At 42.7% G+C, this 15,532-nt stretch overlaps 1 protein-coding gene and 1 long non-coding RNA gene across 6 annotated transcripts in view; one reads left to right on the top strand and one right to left on the bottom strand.

The window, feature by feature from the left end:
- The window catches only part of LOC113922367, a 50,228-nt gene that overhangs the window by 29,840 nt on the left and 4,856 nt on the right, over positions 1 to 15,532 (bottom strand). The window lies entirely within an intron of this gene.
- PKD2L1 (polycystin 2 like 1, transient receptor potential cation channel) overlaps positions 1 to 15,532 on the top strand; it is a 42,596-nt gene that overhangs the window by 23,957 nt on the left and 3,107 nt on the right. For all 5 annotated transcript variants that reach the window (XM_027594253.1, XM_027594251.1, XM_027594254.1 and 2 more), the window contains 9 exons: positions 9,468 to 9,595; positions 10,064 to 10,317; positions 11,276 to 11,500; positions 11,666 to 11,894; positions 12,548 to 12,718; positions 12,901 to 13,082; positions 13,391 to 13,511; positions 14,338 to 14,436; positions 14,651 to 14,772. In XM_027594253.1, coding sequence (XP_027450054.1) covers positions 9,468 to 9,595; positions 10,064 to 10,317; positions 11,276 to 11,500; positions 11,666 to 11,894; positions 12,548 to 12,718; positions 12,901 to 13,082; positions 13,391 to 13,511; positions 14,338 to 14,436; positions 14,651 to 14,772 — 1,531 coding nt within the window. The remainder of the gene's footprint in view (positions 1 to 9,467; positions 9,596 to 10,063; positions 10,318 to 11,275; positions 11,501 to 11,665; positions 11,895 to 12,547; positions 12,719 to 12,900; positions 13,083 to 13,390; positions 13,512 to 14,337; positions 14,437 to 14,650; positions 14,773 to 15,532) is intronic.

Raw genomic sequence — 15,532 nt, 5'->3', positions numbered from 1 at the left:
TGAGGCCCAGACTGCTTTCTACCTCTTTGTGTTGTCATTCTCAACATACGGCTTCTACCTCATGCTCCAGCTCCAGCTCTTGTGTCCCCGTTACAGCTATCAGGAAGTAGGAAAGTAGAAAGGGAAAGTACATCCCTTCCTTTTAATGATATGAGCTGTAAGTTGTAAGTGAAAGCATACCACTCCACCCACATTCCATTGACCAGCCTTGTTCAAATAGTCACCATAACTAGCTGCAAGGGAGGCTGGGTAATGTAGTATTTAGTTGGGCAGCCATGTGCCTCTACGTAAAATTACGCGATCATGTAAGAAGGGGAGGGAAGGTATTGGGAAATGACTAGTAGTCTATGACAAATGGAGGAGAAGAGCTCTTGTCCATAGTTTGACATGGGAGCGGCCACAATTAATGGAACCCAGAGAAACCAAGGCACTTATAACCTCCCTGATGCATCAGGGAGGCTGATGAGACCTGATTCTTTCCCACCACGAGTGGGTATTAAAGTGTTTTGCTAAGTTATTATAAAACTATTATCAGAGGCTGTTGGGGAGGCATAAGAAGTGACAGTTTCAAGGCATTATATTTTAGTTCACAAGAAAGAATCAACCTGTAAGAGTAACCATAAAACTTCCCTCCCTCCCAAATTATAGGACTGAAGCCAAACTGGATCCAGTGCACTAAGAAATAGGTAGAGAGATGTTTCAGAGAGCTTCTCAGCAATCCAGGTGATCAGAGGGACTCAGGAAGGGGCCATCAGAGTAGTCACAGGGTAAATTTATGAAATAGGTAAAGCCCGAGGAACTTCCAAGTCTTCAACAACTGGAAGATTGATGGAGCAGTGGGAGTTCTATCCACACAATGACTGTCAGGGCTGGGTTTGGGGGTAGAGGGAAGAGACCTCCAGATTTCTAGAGAAGCATCTTCCATACGTTTCCTCATAGCTATCCAGCTTAGGAAGGAGTATTTGTCTTTTGAGTTTCAAAAACTTGAAGGCACATGGGCGCCTGGGTGGCTCAGTTGGTTGAGCGACTGCCTTCAGCTCAGGTCATGATCCTGGAGTCCCAGGATCGAGTCCCACACCGGGCTCCCTGCTCAGCGGGGAGTCTTCTTCTCCCTCTGACCATCTCCCCTCTCATGCTCTCTCTCAAATAAATAAAATCTTAAAAACAAAAGATTGCTCAAACCTCGAAGGCACAGAGTTTCCAAAAGAGCAGTAGTATAAACATATAAAGGAATTATAATTATACACTTGCTAGCAGAAGCACCTCAGCCCTTCAAGTTTCTTTGTCAATTAGTTGATACTCTCCTGCCCAAGGAGAGTGCTGTTGGAAAATGATAGCTAAATTCCATCACATGGTAATTAGGAGCAAGAAAGGAGCTCAGTAGCATATGACGGCCTGTATGGCAATCACCTGGGAAAATAGGCACAGAAAGCAACTGCTGACTTCTTGCTATTGCTCTGAGCTGGGAAGATCTTCCAACAGTTCGAAAGAGAGGACAGTAATATTCAGTCTCTACTATAAACATTGGAATGGATAAAATCAAGTTATTATCCAAGCTCATGATGATTAATGATTATTACAGTCATACTTCTTTAATAATAATATTAATATATATTTACATATATTATATATTTATGCCCCACCTGTGTCTAAAGGCGACCTAAGCCAGCTTACATTACAAAGCACAGACACAATAAAATATAGCCCATTAGAACTATAATAAAAAGAGTTAGCGAAAAAAGTGGGAAAAGGTTTTCTTGTACCAGAAAACCTAAGATAAACAAAAGTACAGTAAATAAGAACAAAGCCTGAGGTTCCTGGCAACCAAAGCAAGAAGAAAACATAAGTAGGTTGCACAGTTCTCACTGGTGACTAAGAGAAAGCGCACCAGTTAATAAGGAGACCCTAGCTCTGGGAAGAGTTGGCTTTGTTGGATTTTATATGAGTCATGGAATATCATAATGGATAAAAGCAATATTCGAGACTGAGGCTACTTCTCTTTTGACTGTGTTTTATATCTGCCTCCTTTAAAAATCCATATTAAATCCTCATTCTTAAAGCATTTTTAAGAGCAGGGATATATGTGTATACTTTACATACAGATATACATATTTGCATATATATGTGTATATGCATATATATACATTTATAAGTGCTTATAAACACACATACACATATGTGTGTGTGTGTGTGTGTGTGTGTGTGTGTGTGTAAATTTTTATTGTATTCTAGAGACCTGGATTTACCCAGAAATAAAGCTTGGAGAGCCTTGAGGAATTAATGGTAGGTATGTTCCTAGAATATCATCATCAGTTGATTTGGTCAGCAAGCCCCCTTTAATATAAGGTAATAATGTATTTTAATTAATATGGACTTTGGCACAAACATGCTAAAGTCATCGACTGCACTCCAGAGATATTCAAACAGTAGCAGAAGCTTTTCTAGTTCCATTTCCCTCAGGAATAATGCAATCTCTTTGAAAATGTCATGGTTTTCACATAGGTAAGGACCATGTTACAATGAAGTAAAATGCAGTGAACACTGGCTTAGCCCATATGGGATTTATTGTCTAGATAATGAAAGTCCAAAGGAGGGCACAGTTCAGGGATGATCCATCCAGTGGCTTAATGATACCATTAAAGCCCGGTCTGCTTGTGTTATTCAGTTCTGCTAGTTGTGCGATCAGTTTCATCTTGGGGCTGAATCCTCTGGGGCTTTCTCATTCATATCTACTATGAGAGAGAAGGTCCTAAAAGGTTCCAGAACTCTCTCTTCATGACCCTTTGGTCTGAAATGGGTTACATGCTCATCCGTGAAGCTGTAATGGTGTCATGGGAGGGACATTTGTGGATTAATCTGGGCCTAAGTGTCCCTTCCAAATCCTAGAGCCAGGGTTGAATTCAGCTTCTAGCCACATATGTGAGATGACCCACAGAGGTGTGATATTTCAAATAAAATCATGGTATTAACCAGGAGAGGATCTTAAGGAAGCAATCACGAAATCCAATACAGCATCCAGCACTTAGAAATTTCAGCCTGTAACTTGGAAACAAAGAGGTGGACAGATTTTTAAGGATAATTTTATTATTTTTATATTGTATTATTATGATAGCATTACTTGAACTCTATGAGAATGAAGAGAAATAAAACCCACCTATTATACTACTCATTTGTCAAAAAGTCCATTTTTCCCTCAAGTTTTTACATACCTAGTATTTTTGTAAAATATTTAATTGTCACAACAGCACAAACAATTTTGCATTCTGTGTTTACTACCATTTCAATGGCTGTATAATACTCCATTAAGTGGCTCAATGATATCATAGTTTCCTTCAATATTGCCTCTTTGTAGGACATTTAGGTTGTTTACAGTCTTTTGATAGTATGAACAACCCAGGTCACATTTTTGGGCATGTGAGTTTTTCCTCCTCTGGGACTCAGCTATGTCGGAGTATGACTCTTGATACAGATTTATATACAATTATCTGCCTATACCAGAATGAAGGAATTTGGAGCTTCCTTTATGATGGTGATGTTTTGAGTTTACCAAGTACTTTTTTGCCATTCATCTCCTAACTCAGATGTTAGACTCTCCAAATAGAGTTTTGTTATAAGGGTGCCTTATAAACTTGTGTAAAACTAAACATTTGGCTTGATTTTTGGAAGGAGAGTCAGAGTCCCTAATCAGAAGGACTTGAGTGGTAGAGGATATGGTAGTGTAATGTATGCTAGCTAAATTCATGGTCTTTGGAGTAAGGCAGACCTGAGTTTGAATCCAAGTTCTATTTACTCGCTATATGATCTTTGGACAAGTTATTTAATAGCATAAAATGCAATGGTAGTTCCTACTTTATGAGGTTTTTATGGACTTATTGGAAACAATGTGGCAAAGCCCAGTGCACAATATGTGTCAGTTATTGTTAATATTCAGCAACTATGAATTCAATCTGAGGCTAAGGTTAAAAGGCATGATATAGTGTATGCAAGAGAACTTAATTTGTCCAAGAGAAAAAAAAAGCAGATACTCTGTGCTGGATGGTGAGACCAACACCTGGTCTCCAATCTTCTTGATAGCATTCTCATGCAGCCATTGTCCAGTGTCTGAAAACTTCCTGCAATGAGGCCCTCACTATATTAAAAAGGTAGTAATGTACTGACATATGGACATTCCATATACTGACTCAAATTCTGATTCCTTCCAGTTCCCACCCATTCCCTGGTCTAGTGTTGCTTTTTGAAATGGAACAATTCCACTCCTTCACTGGACCTTAAAGGAAAGAACCAGGGAGGCCCCTTGCAGGACCCCCCTTCATGTGATCCTCAGCTGGCAGGCTTGCTGACACTCTCAGAGAGGAAATGGATGTTTGTGAAGTGGTCCATTTCATAATTTGAAAGCACTAGTGGTCAGGAAATTCTGCCTTTGATAGAGTTTACATGGTTCCTCCTATAACTTCTACTCCTTGGATATAGCTCAGTCCTAGGAGCAGAACAGAATTAGTTTACTGTGGGAGCAGATAGATTTGCATTTGAATCCTGGCTCCTTGGGCAAGTTACTTCAGCTATTTGAGACTGGAAAACAGGGATGATAATAATAGCACTAGGGTTAAATGAAATAGGCATGTGAAGCACTTAGCATAGGGCATATAATAGATGTTCTGAGGTAATAAATGGCTACTCTGGTCTATTCTTTCTCCTGATATGAAGAAGGATGATGGTAGAATGGATACGCTGAGTCCCTGTCAGATTCAGAAATCTCTGAATCAGGTGTTCCACTTAGACAAGCTGGTTCTTCATGGTAAAGTCAAATGATTTACCTGAATGGAAATTAATGGGGTGGAGTGGGGGAAAGGAGACAGCAGGAAAGATCAACAAGTTGTTTTCAGTCTTTTTCTCCTACAATATGCTAGAGGGATGTGGTCCACTCCCATGACTGCCTGTGGCTCCATAGGGCAATAGATTCAGTGATTTTTCCCTTGGAGTGAAGAGGGGGTGTTCTCAGAGGTCTATGTAGTTTGTAAAAGCTTCCCTATCCCTCCCTATCGCAGAAGGAAGGTTCTGACAGCCTCTTGGGAAAGATGTTATTTCTTCTTCCTCACTTCCAGTCATGAGAATCATGGAAACGGGCACTGGGAAACACCCTGCCTTCTTGACAACTCAAAGACAAGTGGGATTATGTAGCAACAGGTCAAGGCAGTGTTTCTAGTGTGGTCCCAGAACAAGTAGCATGAACATTACATGGGGATGTTTTGGAAATGAAAATTATTGAGCCCCATCCTTAGCAGTCTGTGTTTTAGTAGGCCTTCCAAGTAATTCTGATGCATGCTGCAGTCACCGTATCATATAATGATGGGGACATACGAGACACAGGAGCTGAAATCATCACTCCATCTCACAATCCTGGGCTTCCTCTGTCCTGATTTTGGGTTCAGACTCCAATAACCTCTAAGCCTGATACTCATCTGATGTTCTGGATGGTTCATATTAGGAAGATTGAGCTGTGCTGTCAACATTTCTATCATCATATTGTGTAAGGATTCCTGGCCAACTGTACTTGCTCCCTAGGCCAGCTAAGGACTGGCTTTGTTTCTCTTACCCAAGACTATGAATTTATTGCTCTCTTTGGACTGAGGAACATTCCAACCTCCTTCCAACATCTATTAAATAGGAATTATTCTTGACTATTTGGATGACTTTGCTGCTATGTGTCAAATATGGAGTCATAACACTTTATTTTTGAAAATTATTCATCTATTTCATTCTACTCTTTTTGTGTTTTTTTCCACTTTTGGTTCAGCCCAACAAACACTTATTGAGAAACTATTAAATACCAGGCACTTTGCTAATTGAATGAAACATAGTCCTTGTCCCCTGAGGAGCATATAATAGGGTGACTAGAACTAGTTGTTAAGCACCCACTGTGTTCAATGCATTCTTTTTTTTTAAAGATTTTATTTATTTATTTGAGAGAGAGAATGGTAGAGAGAGAGCACATGGGGGGGGGGGTCAGAGGGAGAAGCAGACTCCCCGCTGAGCAGGGAGCCCGATGCGGGACTCGATCCCAGGACTCCAGGATCATGACCTGAGCCGAAGGCAGTCGCTTAACCAACTGAGCCACCCAGGCGCCCTGTTCAATGCATTCTTAAAGACATCATCTTTCATCTTCATAATATTACAAGAAAGATATTGTATTCCCCCATTTAGTGATGAGGAATCTGAGACTCAGAGTCCAAGTCTATACTGTAAGTGACAGAACTAGGATTTGAACCTAGGTGAGTCTGGCTCCAAAGCTCATGCTCATTCTATAACAATAAATTCATTCTGAGTGCATACATAAGCAGGGTAGGTCAGCATACTATTAAAAGCTTCTATTCTGTATAATTCAATTTTAAATGTTAAAGATGTACTAAAAAGAAAGTTCATTCTGGGACATCTTTCTCAATAGACATTTTTAAGGATAGAAACCAATGACCCAGCAAAGTGTTTCACACATGTTAGACTTTGAGTAATGTTTGCTTAATGAATATAAAATGTGTCTTTAGAATAATCAGGTTGGTAGACTGATAATATGTTCTACCAAGTATCGATCTGGGGTATGAGAAGTAGTAATTTGAATTTCATAGAGGCGGGGGGGGGGGGGGGGTGGCTACCTGATCTCCTGAGACAAAGTACAAAATTTGCTGAAATAAGAATTAACAAGGAATAGAAGGTATTTGGGTGGAGAGGAGGTATTTAATAGGTACTACACAAGGCACAAACCTTAATTTAGAAAGTTTTAAAATAGTTTCTTGGTCTTTTCTGTTTGCATGTACTTCAGTTAAAAAGTTACAAAGAATACTGAATTTCTGAGTGTCAGGGGGCATTTGACCAGGTGAAATCATTTTTCTCAAAATACATAGTCTTTATTACCTTGGGTAATAATCAAAGATGTTATGCCTCCATAATCGTTGACAACCAGTTCAGAGCAAGTTAATTCTGAGTAGTAATTTAGAATTGGAGAATTGGAGGAGAAAAAGATACAGCAAAGGGTACCACCTAGTGGCCATCCAGAAGCTGTAACAATTTAATCAGCCTTTGGCTTTAGGAAAAATTCAGCACACTGACCATCCTTCTAACTCTGTGGTGGGCTCTCAGCAGACAGAAGCTTGACTTCCAATCCATTTTCTAGATCTGGAAAAATTGAGTATGAGTCCTCCAGATACTAAGGGCATTTAATCACAGATTTGAATCAGAGAGAATTAAAGTTGTTTCCTGAACTTAATAGAGTGGAGTGGGGAAATGTGAAATCATAATGTTTTCTTTCTTTGCTGATTTCCCCCTGGAAAAGTGTAATGTTGTTTGTGCCTAATCTATGACCACTCACCAGTTCCTCTTTCTATGGATGAACTCCAGGGGTGGTAGGAGCAAATGTGACCCAAAATTTGAAAAGGAATTTTTTTTTTTACGATTTTATTTATTAGAGTGCACATACGAGAGAGAGAGAGAGTGTGTGTGTGTGTGTGAGAGACAGAGAAAGAGAGAGAGCAAGGGCAGGGGGAGAGGAAGAAGCAGACTCTCCACTGAGCAGGGAGCCCGACACTGAGCAGGGAGCCCAACACTGAGTAGGGAGCCCGACGTGGGACTCCATCCCAGGACCCTGGGATCATGACCCAAGCCAAAGGCAGACGCTTAACCAACTGAACCACCCAGGCCCCCCTAAAAAGGAAAATTCTTAAAGGGAATTGCTCACAAGAGACTGACAAATCCTACTTTAATTTTTTTGATGTAATTCCAGACTTACAGAAAAGCTGCAAGAATAATACAAAGAATTCTTATATATATTTCACCCCGATTTCCCAAATATGTATATTTTACCAGGCTTGCATTTCTTTTAGTGTTCTCTTTCCCAATCTCTCTCTCTCTCTTTATACACACACACACACACACACACACAGACACACTATTTGAGAATAAATTGCAGACATAATTCCCTGTTGCTCCTAAATACTTTAATATGTAACTCTAAAAATAAGGAAATTATCTTACTAAAGTCAGGAAATTATCATTGATTCAGTACTATCATCTAATGAACAGACCTTATTACAATTTCATCAATTATTCCACTAACAGACTTCATAGTAAAAGGAAAAAACTATTGTCCAGGATTTAATCCTAACTAAATGCACATATTACATTTAATTTTTATGTTTCTTCAGTCTTTTTAAATCTAGAACAATTCTTTAGTCTTTCTTTATCTTGCATGACTTGGCTAAAAAATTAAGTAACAATATCATAATACTAACAAATTATAAACTATAGAAAAAACAAGAATCCATGAGTTCATGCTGATATATATAAATGACTAACTAAATGAGGAAGAAGGAAAAGTTCTTCCTAAGGAGAATGCTAACTAACAAATGCAGAAGGAATGATGGATGAGAAAATCACAACTTGATAACCATGGTAGTAATAATCAGGTAAAAGTCATTAAAACTAGATATTATTGGATATTAAAACTAGTAGGTGAACGATTGATGAGTAATAGGATGTTTACATAATTTCAAAGTATTTCCCCACAAAATACATATTAATTACAAAGAGAAAAATAATTTTACGTTGAAGAAGGCTGGAAGACAGCTGCCTTAACAAGGGATGAAAGTTAATATCACCAGTAATGATACAATTAGACAGTGTGTGCCTCCTGATAGGAAGCTCTGAGATGGACACATTACTTTTTGGGTATTCTTTGCCTAAGGTATAACCTGAATTTAAACTTAAGGAAACATCAGGCAGAGCGAAATTGAGGGACAATCTATAAAATAAATGGCTTATATTCTTCAAATTCTGCCTTTTAACTAGAAAACTTATAGCTTCCCTAACAGCCTGACTTTAGACTGGGTGTATGGGTTAGGGTGGTTAAGGAAGATTCCGTTCTTCAGGGCAAAGGTCAGGTCTTTTTTTTATCTGGGGATGCTCTGAGTCCTTCCATCAGGAGACACCTCTGCCCATCAGGATGCCCTGGGGCCAGAGGTGTCAGGTCCAGGAGACCACATCTCCACTGTAAGGTGTTTGGCCAGGGCCTTGGAGTATTCCAGAATTCGGAGGTATTTCCCAAGGGCATAGATATAAGACAAATGAAAGGATGCAGAAGGTGGAAATATCTTGGTTCTGGGGAATAAGAACTAGGAAGTTAAGCTGGTTTAGGAAGAGAAAAGTGAATTTTCAGAATGACAATATCAAGAGACAATTTCTGAGTGGAGTTCAGTCTTCTGAGGTAAGTTGAGAGAAGAGGAGACCTTGTAGGCTAAGATATTCCCTGGTTTCCCCAATGCCTTATTAGCCTCCCCAGACAACTCTAGGGGAGGGTAGGCCCAATGGGATCCCATCTAGGTAGCATCTCTGGCCCCAGGGCAAATGGGCTTTCCTGTCTCCTCTGGAGAATGGATATAGGAAACAGTGAGCAGGACACAGCCTCTTGGGTTGTTTTCTAGTGACCTATGGAATGACAAGCTCCAGTGCCTATTATTACACCAAAGTGATGTCCGAGCTCTTCTTACATACCCCGTCAGACACCGGAGTCTCCTTCCAGGCCATCAGCAGCATGGCGGACTTCTGGGATGTGAGTATGAGATCCCCTCTACCTCTCCCCTCTCCTTTTCAATGGCCTGAAGCAAAAAGCCACAGGCCAGGGCTCAGGAATGTCAGACAGTAGACCAGGCCATATCCAGAGACCAGATCATTCTGGGACCAGGCTGAGTCAAAGGGTCAAGCAAGAATCAATGGGTCAGACTGGAGTTTAGGTGAAGGTAGATGAGAGGGATGAAGGATAAAGGGATGATGATCAGGGAGTAAAGCCAGAGTTAAACTAGTATTGAGAGTCAGAGGTAAGACTGAACTTCAAAATGCATTTTAAATAAAGAGTAGGGCCACATCAGGTCAAGAACTGGTCAAGGTTCATGGGTCAGCTGGAGTCCAACAGAAGCAGCCTAGAGACAAGCCTGGGGGGTCAAGGAGTGAAAGCAAAAGTCATTCCAAGAATAAAGGTCAGGATGAGGCAGGGTCAAGCTCAACCCAGCTTGTGGTCTAGTTTGCCCAGGGTCCACTACTGGACAGTTTGTATTGGACCAAATGGTACAACAACCAGAGCCTGGGCCAAGGCTCCCACTCCTTCATCTACTATGAGAACCTGTTGCTGGGGGTTCCAAGGCTACGGCAGCTGAGGGTCCGCAATGACTCCTGTGTGGTGCATGAGGACTTCCGCGAGGACATTCTGAGCTGCTACGACGTCTACTCTCCAGACAAGGAAGAGCAGCTCCCCTTTGGGCCTCTCAATGGCACAGCGTGAGTGAGTCTGCCCACCAACGTTGCCGGGCTTGCTTCTCCGAGCCTGACACCATTCTGAGGTTTGGGAACCATTTCCACTTAGTCTTAAAGAGCCTTAGGGGAGCAGAGGGTGGGGGGCATCTCTCTGAGTCCCATCTGTGACTGTTTGGAGATTTTGGTTTGGGTCACTCAGGAACAGAGAAGGTACCTTAGCAAACAGAGCCACAGCCTCTGGACTCATTTCCCTACACAGATTTGCCCTACTCTGGAGGCAGTCCTGCCAGAGAAAGCATCCTTTCTTGCCCAGATGTTCTTAGGTGTATGGAGAATGGACGAAACACTGATGTTGCTACACAAATTGTAATTGGAAGAGTCTGACCCTTGGACCTGATAGGGGAAGCAGCAAGGAGTTGAGGATGGATGAAGAATTAGGAAAGAAAGAGAGAAAGGATGGAAAGGACATGAAAGAAGGGGAAGGAAGGGAGGGCCCAGGGAGGAAATCTGTGGACAGAACAGAGAATCGTGGGGTAAAGCAGCCAGGTGCACAACCACAAGAACAGAAAGTGTCTTTTCTAGATTATGTGAGCCAGGTGTTTCCCTAGTGGGGACTACTCAGTCTGGGGTCAAAAGTGGGCATGGGTTTGCCATCCATAGTTTTGGGGAACATCATGAGAAATCAGGAAATTTATATTTGAGTTTCAGTTCAGCCACTAACTAGCTGCATTATCTCAGACATCTCTTAGATTAGTCTTAGATTCCTCATCTTCAAATGTGAATAATATTTACCCTCCTTTCTCACATAGTTGTTAGTATCAAACAAGATAATATATGTGAAATATATATTATATGTGATATGTAAATATAATGTATGTGAAATTGTAAAGCCCAGGCCATCATAAAGTGTTGCCATTGCCTTGGGAGATCAGCTTTTGGACTGGCTCAGACCTCTCTGCTCAGATGGCTTCTTCTGTGACAGGTGGACATACCATTCACAGGATGAGCTGGGGGGCTCCTCTCACTGGGGTCGGTTGACAAGCTACAGGGGAGGTGGCTACTATCTGGACCTTCCAGGATCTCGACAGGCCAGTGCAAAAGCACTCCAGGACCTTCAGGAGGGCCTGTGGCTAGACAGGGGCACTCGAGTGGTCTTCATCGACTTCTCAGTCTACAATGCCAACATCAATCTTTTCTGTGTTTTGAGGTGGGTCCCCTTTCCTTATCTTCCCTCCATCCATGGTTCCTGGTTCTCTTCTCTGATTGAGACCCTTCCTTAAACTTGTACCCTATGGTGGGGTTGTGGAGGAGAGGGGATGGGAAGAACTATCCCAGTCCAGGCCTCGCCAGTTATCTGTCCCTCCTCCCACAGACTGGTAGTGGAGTTTCCAGCTACAGGAGGTGCCATCCCATCCTGGCAAATCCGCACGGTTAAGCTGATCCGCTATGTCAGCAACTGGGACTTCTTTATCATTGGCTGTGAAATCATCTTCTGCATCTTTATCTTCTACTACGTGGTAGAGGAGATTCTGGAGCTCCACATCCACCGGCTTCGTTACCTCAGCAGCATCTGGAACATTCTGGACCTGGTGGTTATCTTGGTGAGGGACAGATATCTTATACTTGGGACATAGTAGGAGGAGGAAGGGGATCTACCCTGTTAGGGACTCCAAGTTCTTCCTTTTGGAGCGTCAAGTCCTCTTTATGACTTCTGGTCAAATCACTGTGTAAAAGCTCCCTAAGCCAGAGGCTTATGTTCCCCTGGCTCAGCCCCTGGGAAAACCCTGTCTCCCATATGCCTTCTCCCTCTAACCTGTGATCCAGGCACTGCCTTTTTTATGTACTTGCTATTTTCTCTTCTGTCTTTTGCCTTAATGACCTGTCCCTTTGAAACCCCTACCTTCTCTTTTTTCTTCTATTAAAATATTTTGCCTCTTCATCTTCATCTTTTTCCTATTAACAGGATACATTAATTTCTTGACCAAGGCTAGGAAGTGGTGGGAGAAATAACATTACTTGGCCCCAGTTCTCCAAGATCCTTTACAACCTACATAAAAGCCTTTTCCTTGGGATTTAAGACATTCCCCCAATCATCCTATTCAGTTTCATCTGAACCTGAAATAGTCAACAACTCAGAAGGGAAAGATTTTTTTTCCCACCTGACTTACCTACCCCAGCTCTCCCCTAGGACCTTATCATTGAACTTCCCTTGAGATCCCGACTTCTCTGACACCTCTGACCCCTGTGATGACAGCTCTCCATTGTGGCTATGGGCTTCCACATATTCCGAACCCTTGAGGTGAATCAGCTGATGGGGAAGATCCTGCAGCAGCCAAACATGTATGCTGACTTTGAGTTCCTCGCCTTCTGGCAGACACAGTACAACAACATGAATGCTGTGAACCTCTTCTTTGCCTGGATCAAGGTACGCTGGGACCCCTCACCCCCAGCAACACCTCAGGGCACTCATTCTCCCTTCCTCAGTACTTGTCTCATTTTCCTTGTCTGGTTTGGCAACTCTGGTGACCTCCATAGGCCCCTGGAGTGGACTAGTCAAAGCTTTTCTCTTTTCTTCCCTCACCACTTGGTTCAACATGGCACTTCCAGATATTCAAGTACATCAGCTTCAACAAAACCATGACTCAGCTCTCCTCCACGCTGGCCCGCTGTGCCAAGGACATCCTGGGCTTCGCCATCATGTTCTTCATTGTTTTCTTCGCCTATGCCCAACTTGGCTACCTGCTTTTTGGAACCCAAGTGGAAAACTTTAGCACTTTCATCAAGTGCATGTGTGTGTCCTGCCCCCTTCACTCCTCCCTGGGCCCTCAACCTCCAGCTCTGTGGGTGTGTGTATCCTTGGGGAAGCTGGGTGTATGTGTGCAGGTGTGTGTCTGTGCTTAAAGCATCTGTGTGAGAATCTCCAGAATCTCTGGTGTGTGTGCTCAAGTATTTCTGTACCTCACTCTCTATCAGGTTGGAAGTGCAGTGAGAGGTCTGAGTTCACCAAAGAGCAGCAGTTAGGAAAGTGGGTTGGGGTATGAATAGAGGTCAGGGTTATGGTTAGGCTCTGGGTGAAGCCCAGACCCTGGTCTCTCAGTTTCACTCAGTTCCGGATCATCCTTGGGGACTTTGACTACAACGCTATTGACAATGCCAACCGCATCCTGGGACCTGCCTACTTTGTCACCTATGTCTTCTTTGTCTTCTTCGTGCTCCTGGTGAGGGTCTCTCTGAGAGGTGGGAATTGGGAGCTTGAGGGGTGGAAACATAAAGGACCTGAGGGTGAGGTTTTGCCCCCCACCATGGTCTGTACTCAGGATTAAGATGGGTGTCTCAAATCACGGGTGGAGAATGAGGTGGGGGAGCTCTGGGTCTCCTGAGAGCTAGCTAATGTGCTCAATATTGCCAGCACAGTCAGGTAACTTGCAGAGTATAAGGGAATCTGCAGGCTCCCTCAGTAAAACGAAGCCTCTATTTTCCAAGGATGAAAAGGGAGAGAAATGTGCCCCATGAAGAGAAGTGGTTGAACCTAGAAGCCTCTATATCTATTCTCTCCTTACTCTAGGAATCTCTGGCTATTTATCACCATTACTTTATAGTCTCTCTTTCTCTCTGCCGACTATGAAAGATCTGGGTTTAATATTTTTTAACAAAGCTAGCAGGTTTCTTTATTTGATCATGGTTAGGGATAGATGGGTTAGATTGGGGTTATATGATAAAGATAGCAAAACTATACTCTCAGTGATTGGTCAGCCTTTATATGGAGGTGAACTCTTGCATATGATGGGGTATCATTGTAGTCAGGTTACTGCAGAACAACTGAGTGAGGATAGCAGTTGGGTGAGGGAGCTTGATCCACCCCTAAAAGGACTGTGCTGAACGGGGCTCTGGGGACCCTGAGATGTGGGGGTTAGTGGGCTGCAGAGCTGCAGTTGAAAGCATTGGCTCCTTTAGAACATGTGTCTGGGATATTAATAGGGTTAGTGGGCTCATTGCTGTTAGTGGGTCTGGGGGTGAAGACCCAGGTCCCTACTTTATCTCCAGAACATGTTCCTGGCCATCATCAATGACACATATTCAGAGGTCAAGGAAGAGTTGGCTGGACAGAAGGATGAGCTGCAACTTTCTGACCTCCTGAAACAGGTAACCACTCAGTCTCCTTGAGCCACACATCTGTGTCAGGGACCAGGTCCAAGGCTCTGTCTCCTGGTCTATTCCTGACTGGTGTAGGGCCCTGTGCCCACCCTTGTGTGGCTTTGACTTATCCCCGGAAGCTTGGCATCTTGTGGGTGAGGAAGGGGGCAAGGGATGATGAGAAGGCTGTAGGAACTGGTACCTGTTTCCTTTTTCCTTCCAGGGCTACAACAAGACCCTACTGAGGCTGCGTTTGAGGAAGGAGCAGGTTTCAGATGCACAGAAGGTCCTGCAGGGTGGGGAGCAGGAGATCCAATTTGAGGATTTCACCAACACCTTGAGGGAGTGAGCAACCAGAAATCCAACCTTCTGATATTGCTCTATAAGTCCTTGGCCCTCGACCATATACCCTTTGCCTAAAAACCTGTGATGTTGGCCTATGGGCCTCTGACCTTGGCTTTTGGCCTTTGACTTTGGCCTATATATCTCTGATTCTGACCTTCAGAATTGTGCCCTTGGTTTAAAGGTCTCTGACCATGTTCTAGAACATTCTGGACCTCACTGAACAACTTGTAGGACTAATGTAATAATACAATTTCTTCATCATTACATACATTTCTCACTCCCACAAAACTCTGTAGTTGGTACTGTGCTCCCCCACAAACACTGGCCTATTCTCTTAGCATCCCTGTTTCCCAGTTAAACATATAAGCAAACACTGAACAAATATATTGTGAGCACCAGTTGTGAGCCAGGCACCAAGTAGGGCACACAATTAATGAGACAAAGCATTGTCCTCCAGGAGCTCATACACATGTAAGCAAATAAACTGAATCACAGAACAAGTTCAACAAAGAAGTGACTAGAAGAGAGGGAGCACAAAGTAAAGAGAGTATTCAATTCTATTTTTAAGCTTAAGGGAAGGCTTCCAGGAAGAGGTGATGCATGAATACCTACAGGAGGATGAATAGCCTACATGTAGACAAGCAGGGGAAGTCCATTCCAAGAAAGATAAAAGCATATACAGAGGCATAGAAGTGTTGAGCAACATGTATAGGAATAATAAGTAGCTAAGCATTGCTAAGGTATCAAATAAAAGTGGGGC

Source organism: Zalophus californianus, chromosome 15 (genome assembly GCF_009762305.2).
Source record: "Zalophus californianus isolate mZalCal1 chromosome 15, mZalCal1.pri.v2, whole genome shotgun sequence".
Classification (NCBI taxonomy): domain Eukaryota; kingdom Metazoa; phylum Chordata; class Mammalia; order Carnivora; family Otariidae; genus Zalophus; species Zalophus californianus.
Note: the sequence above shows the minus strand (reverse complement) of the source record. Positions and strands in the feature narration are given on the sequence as shown.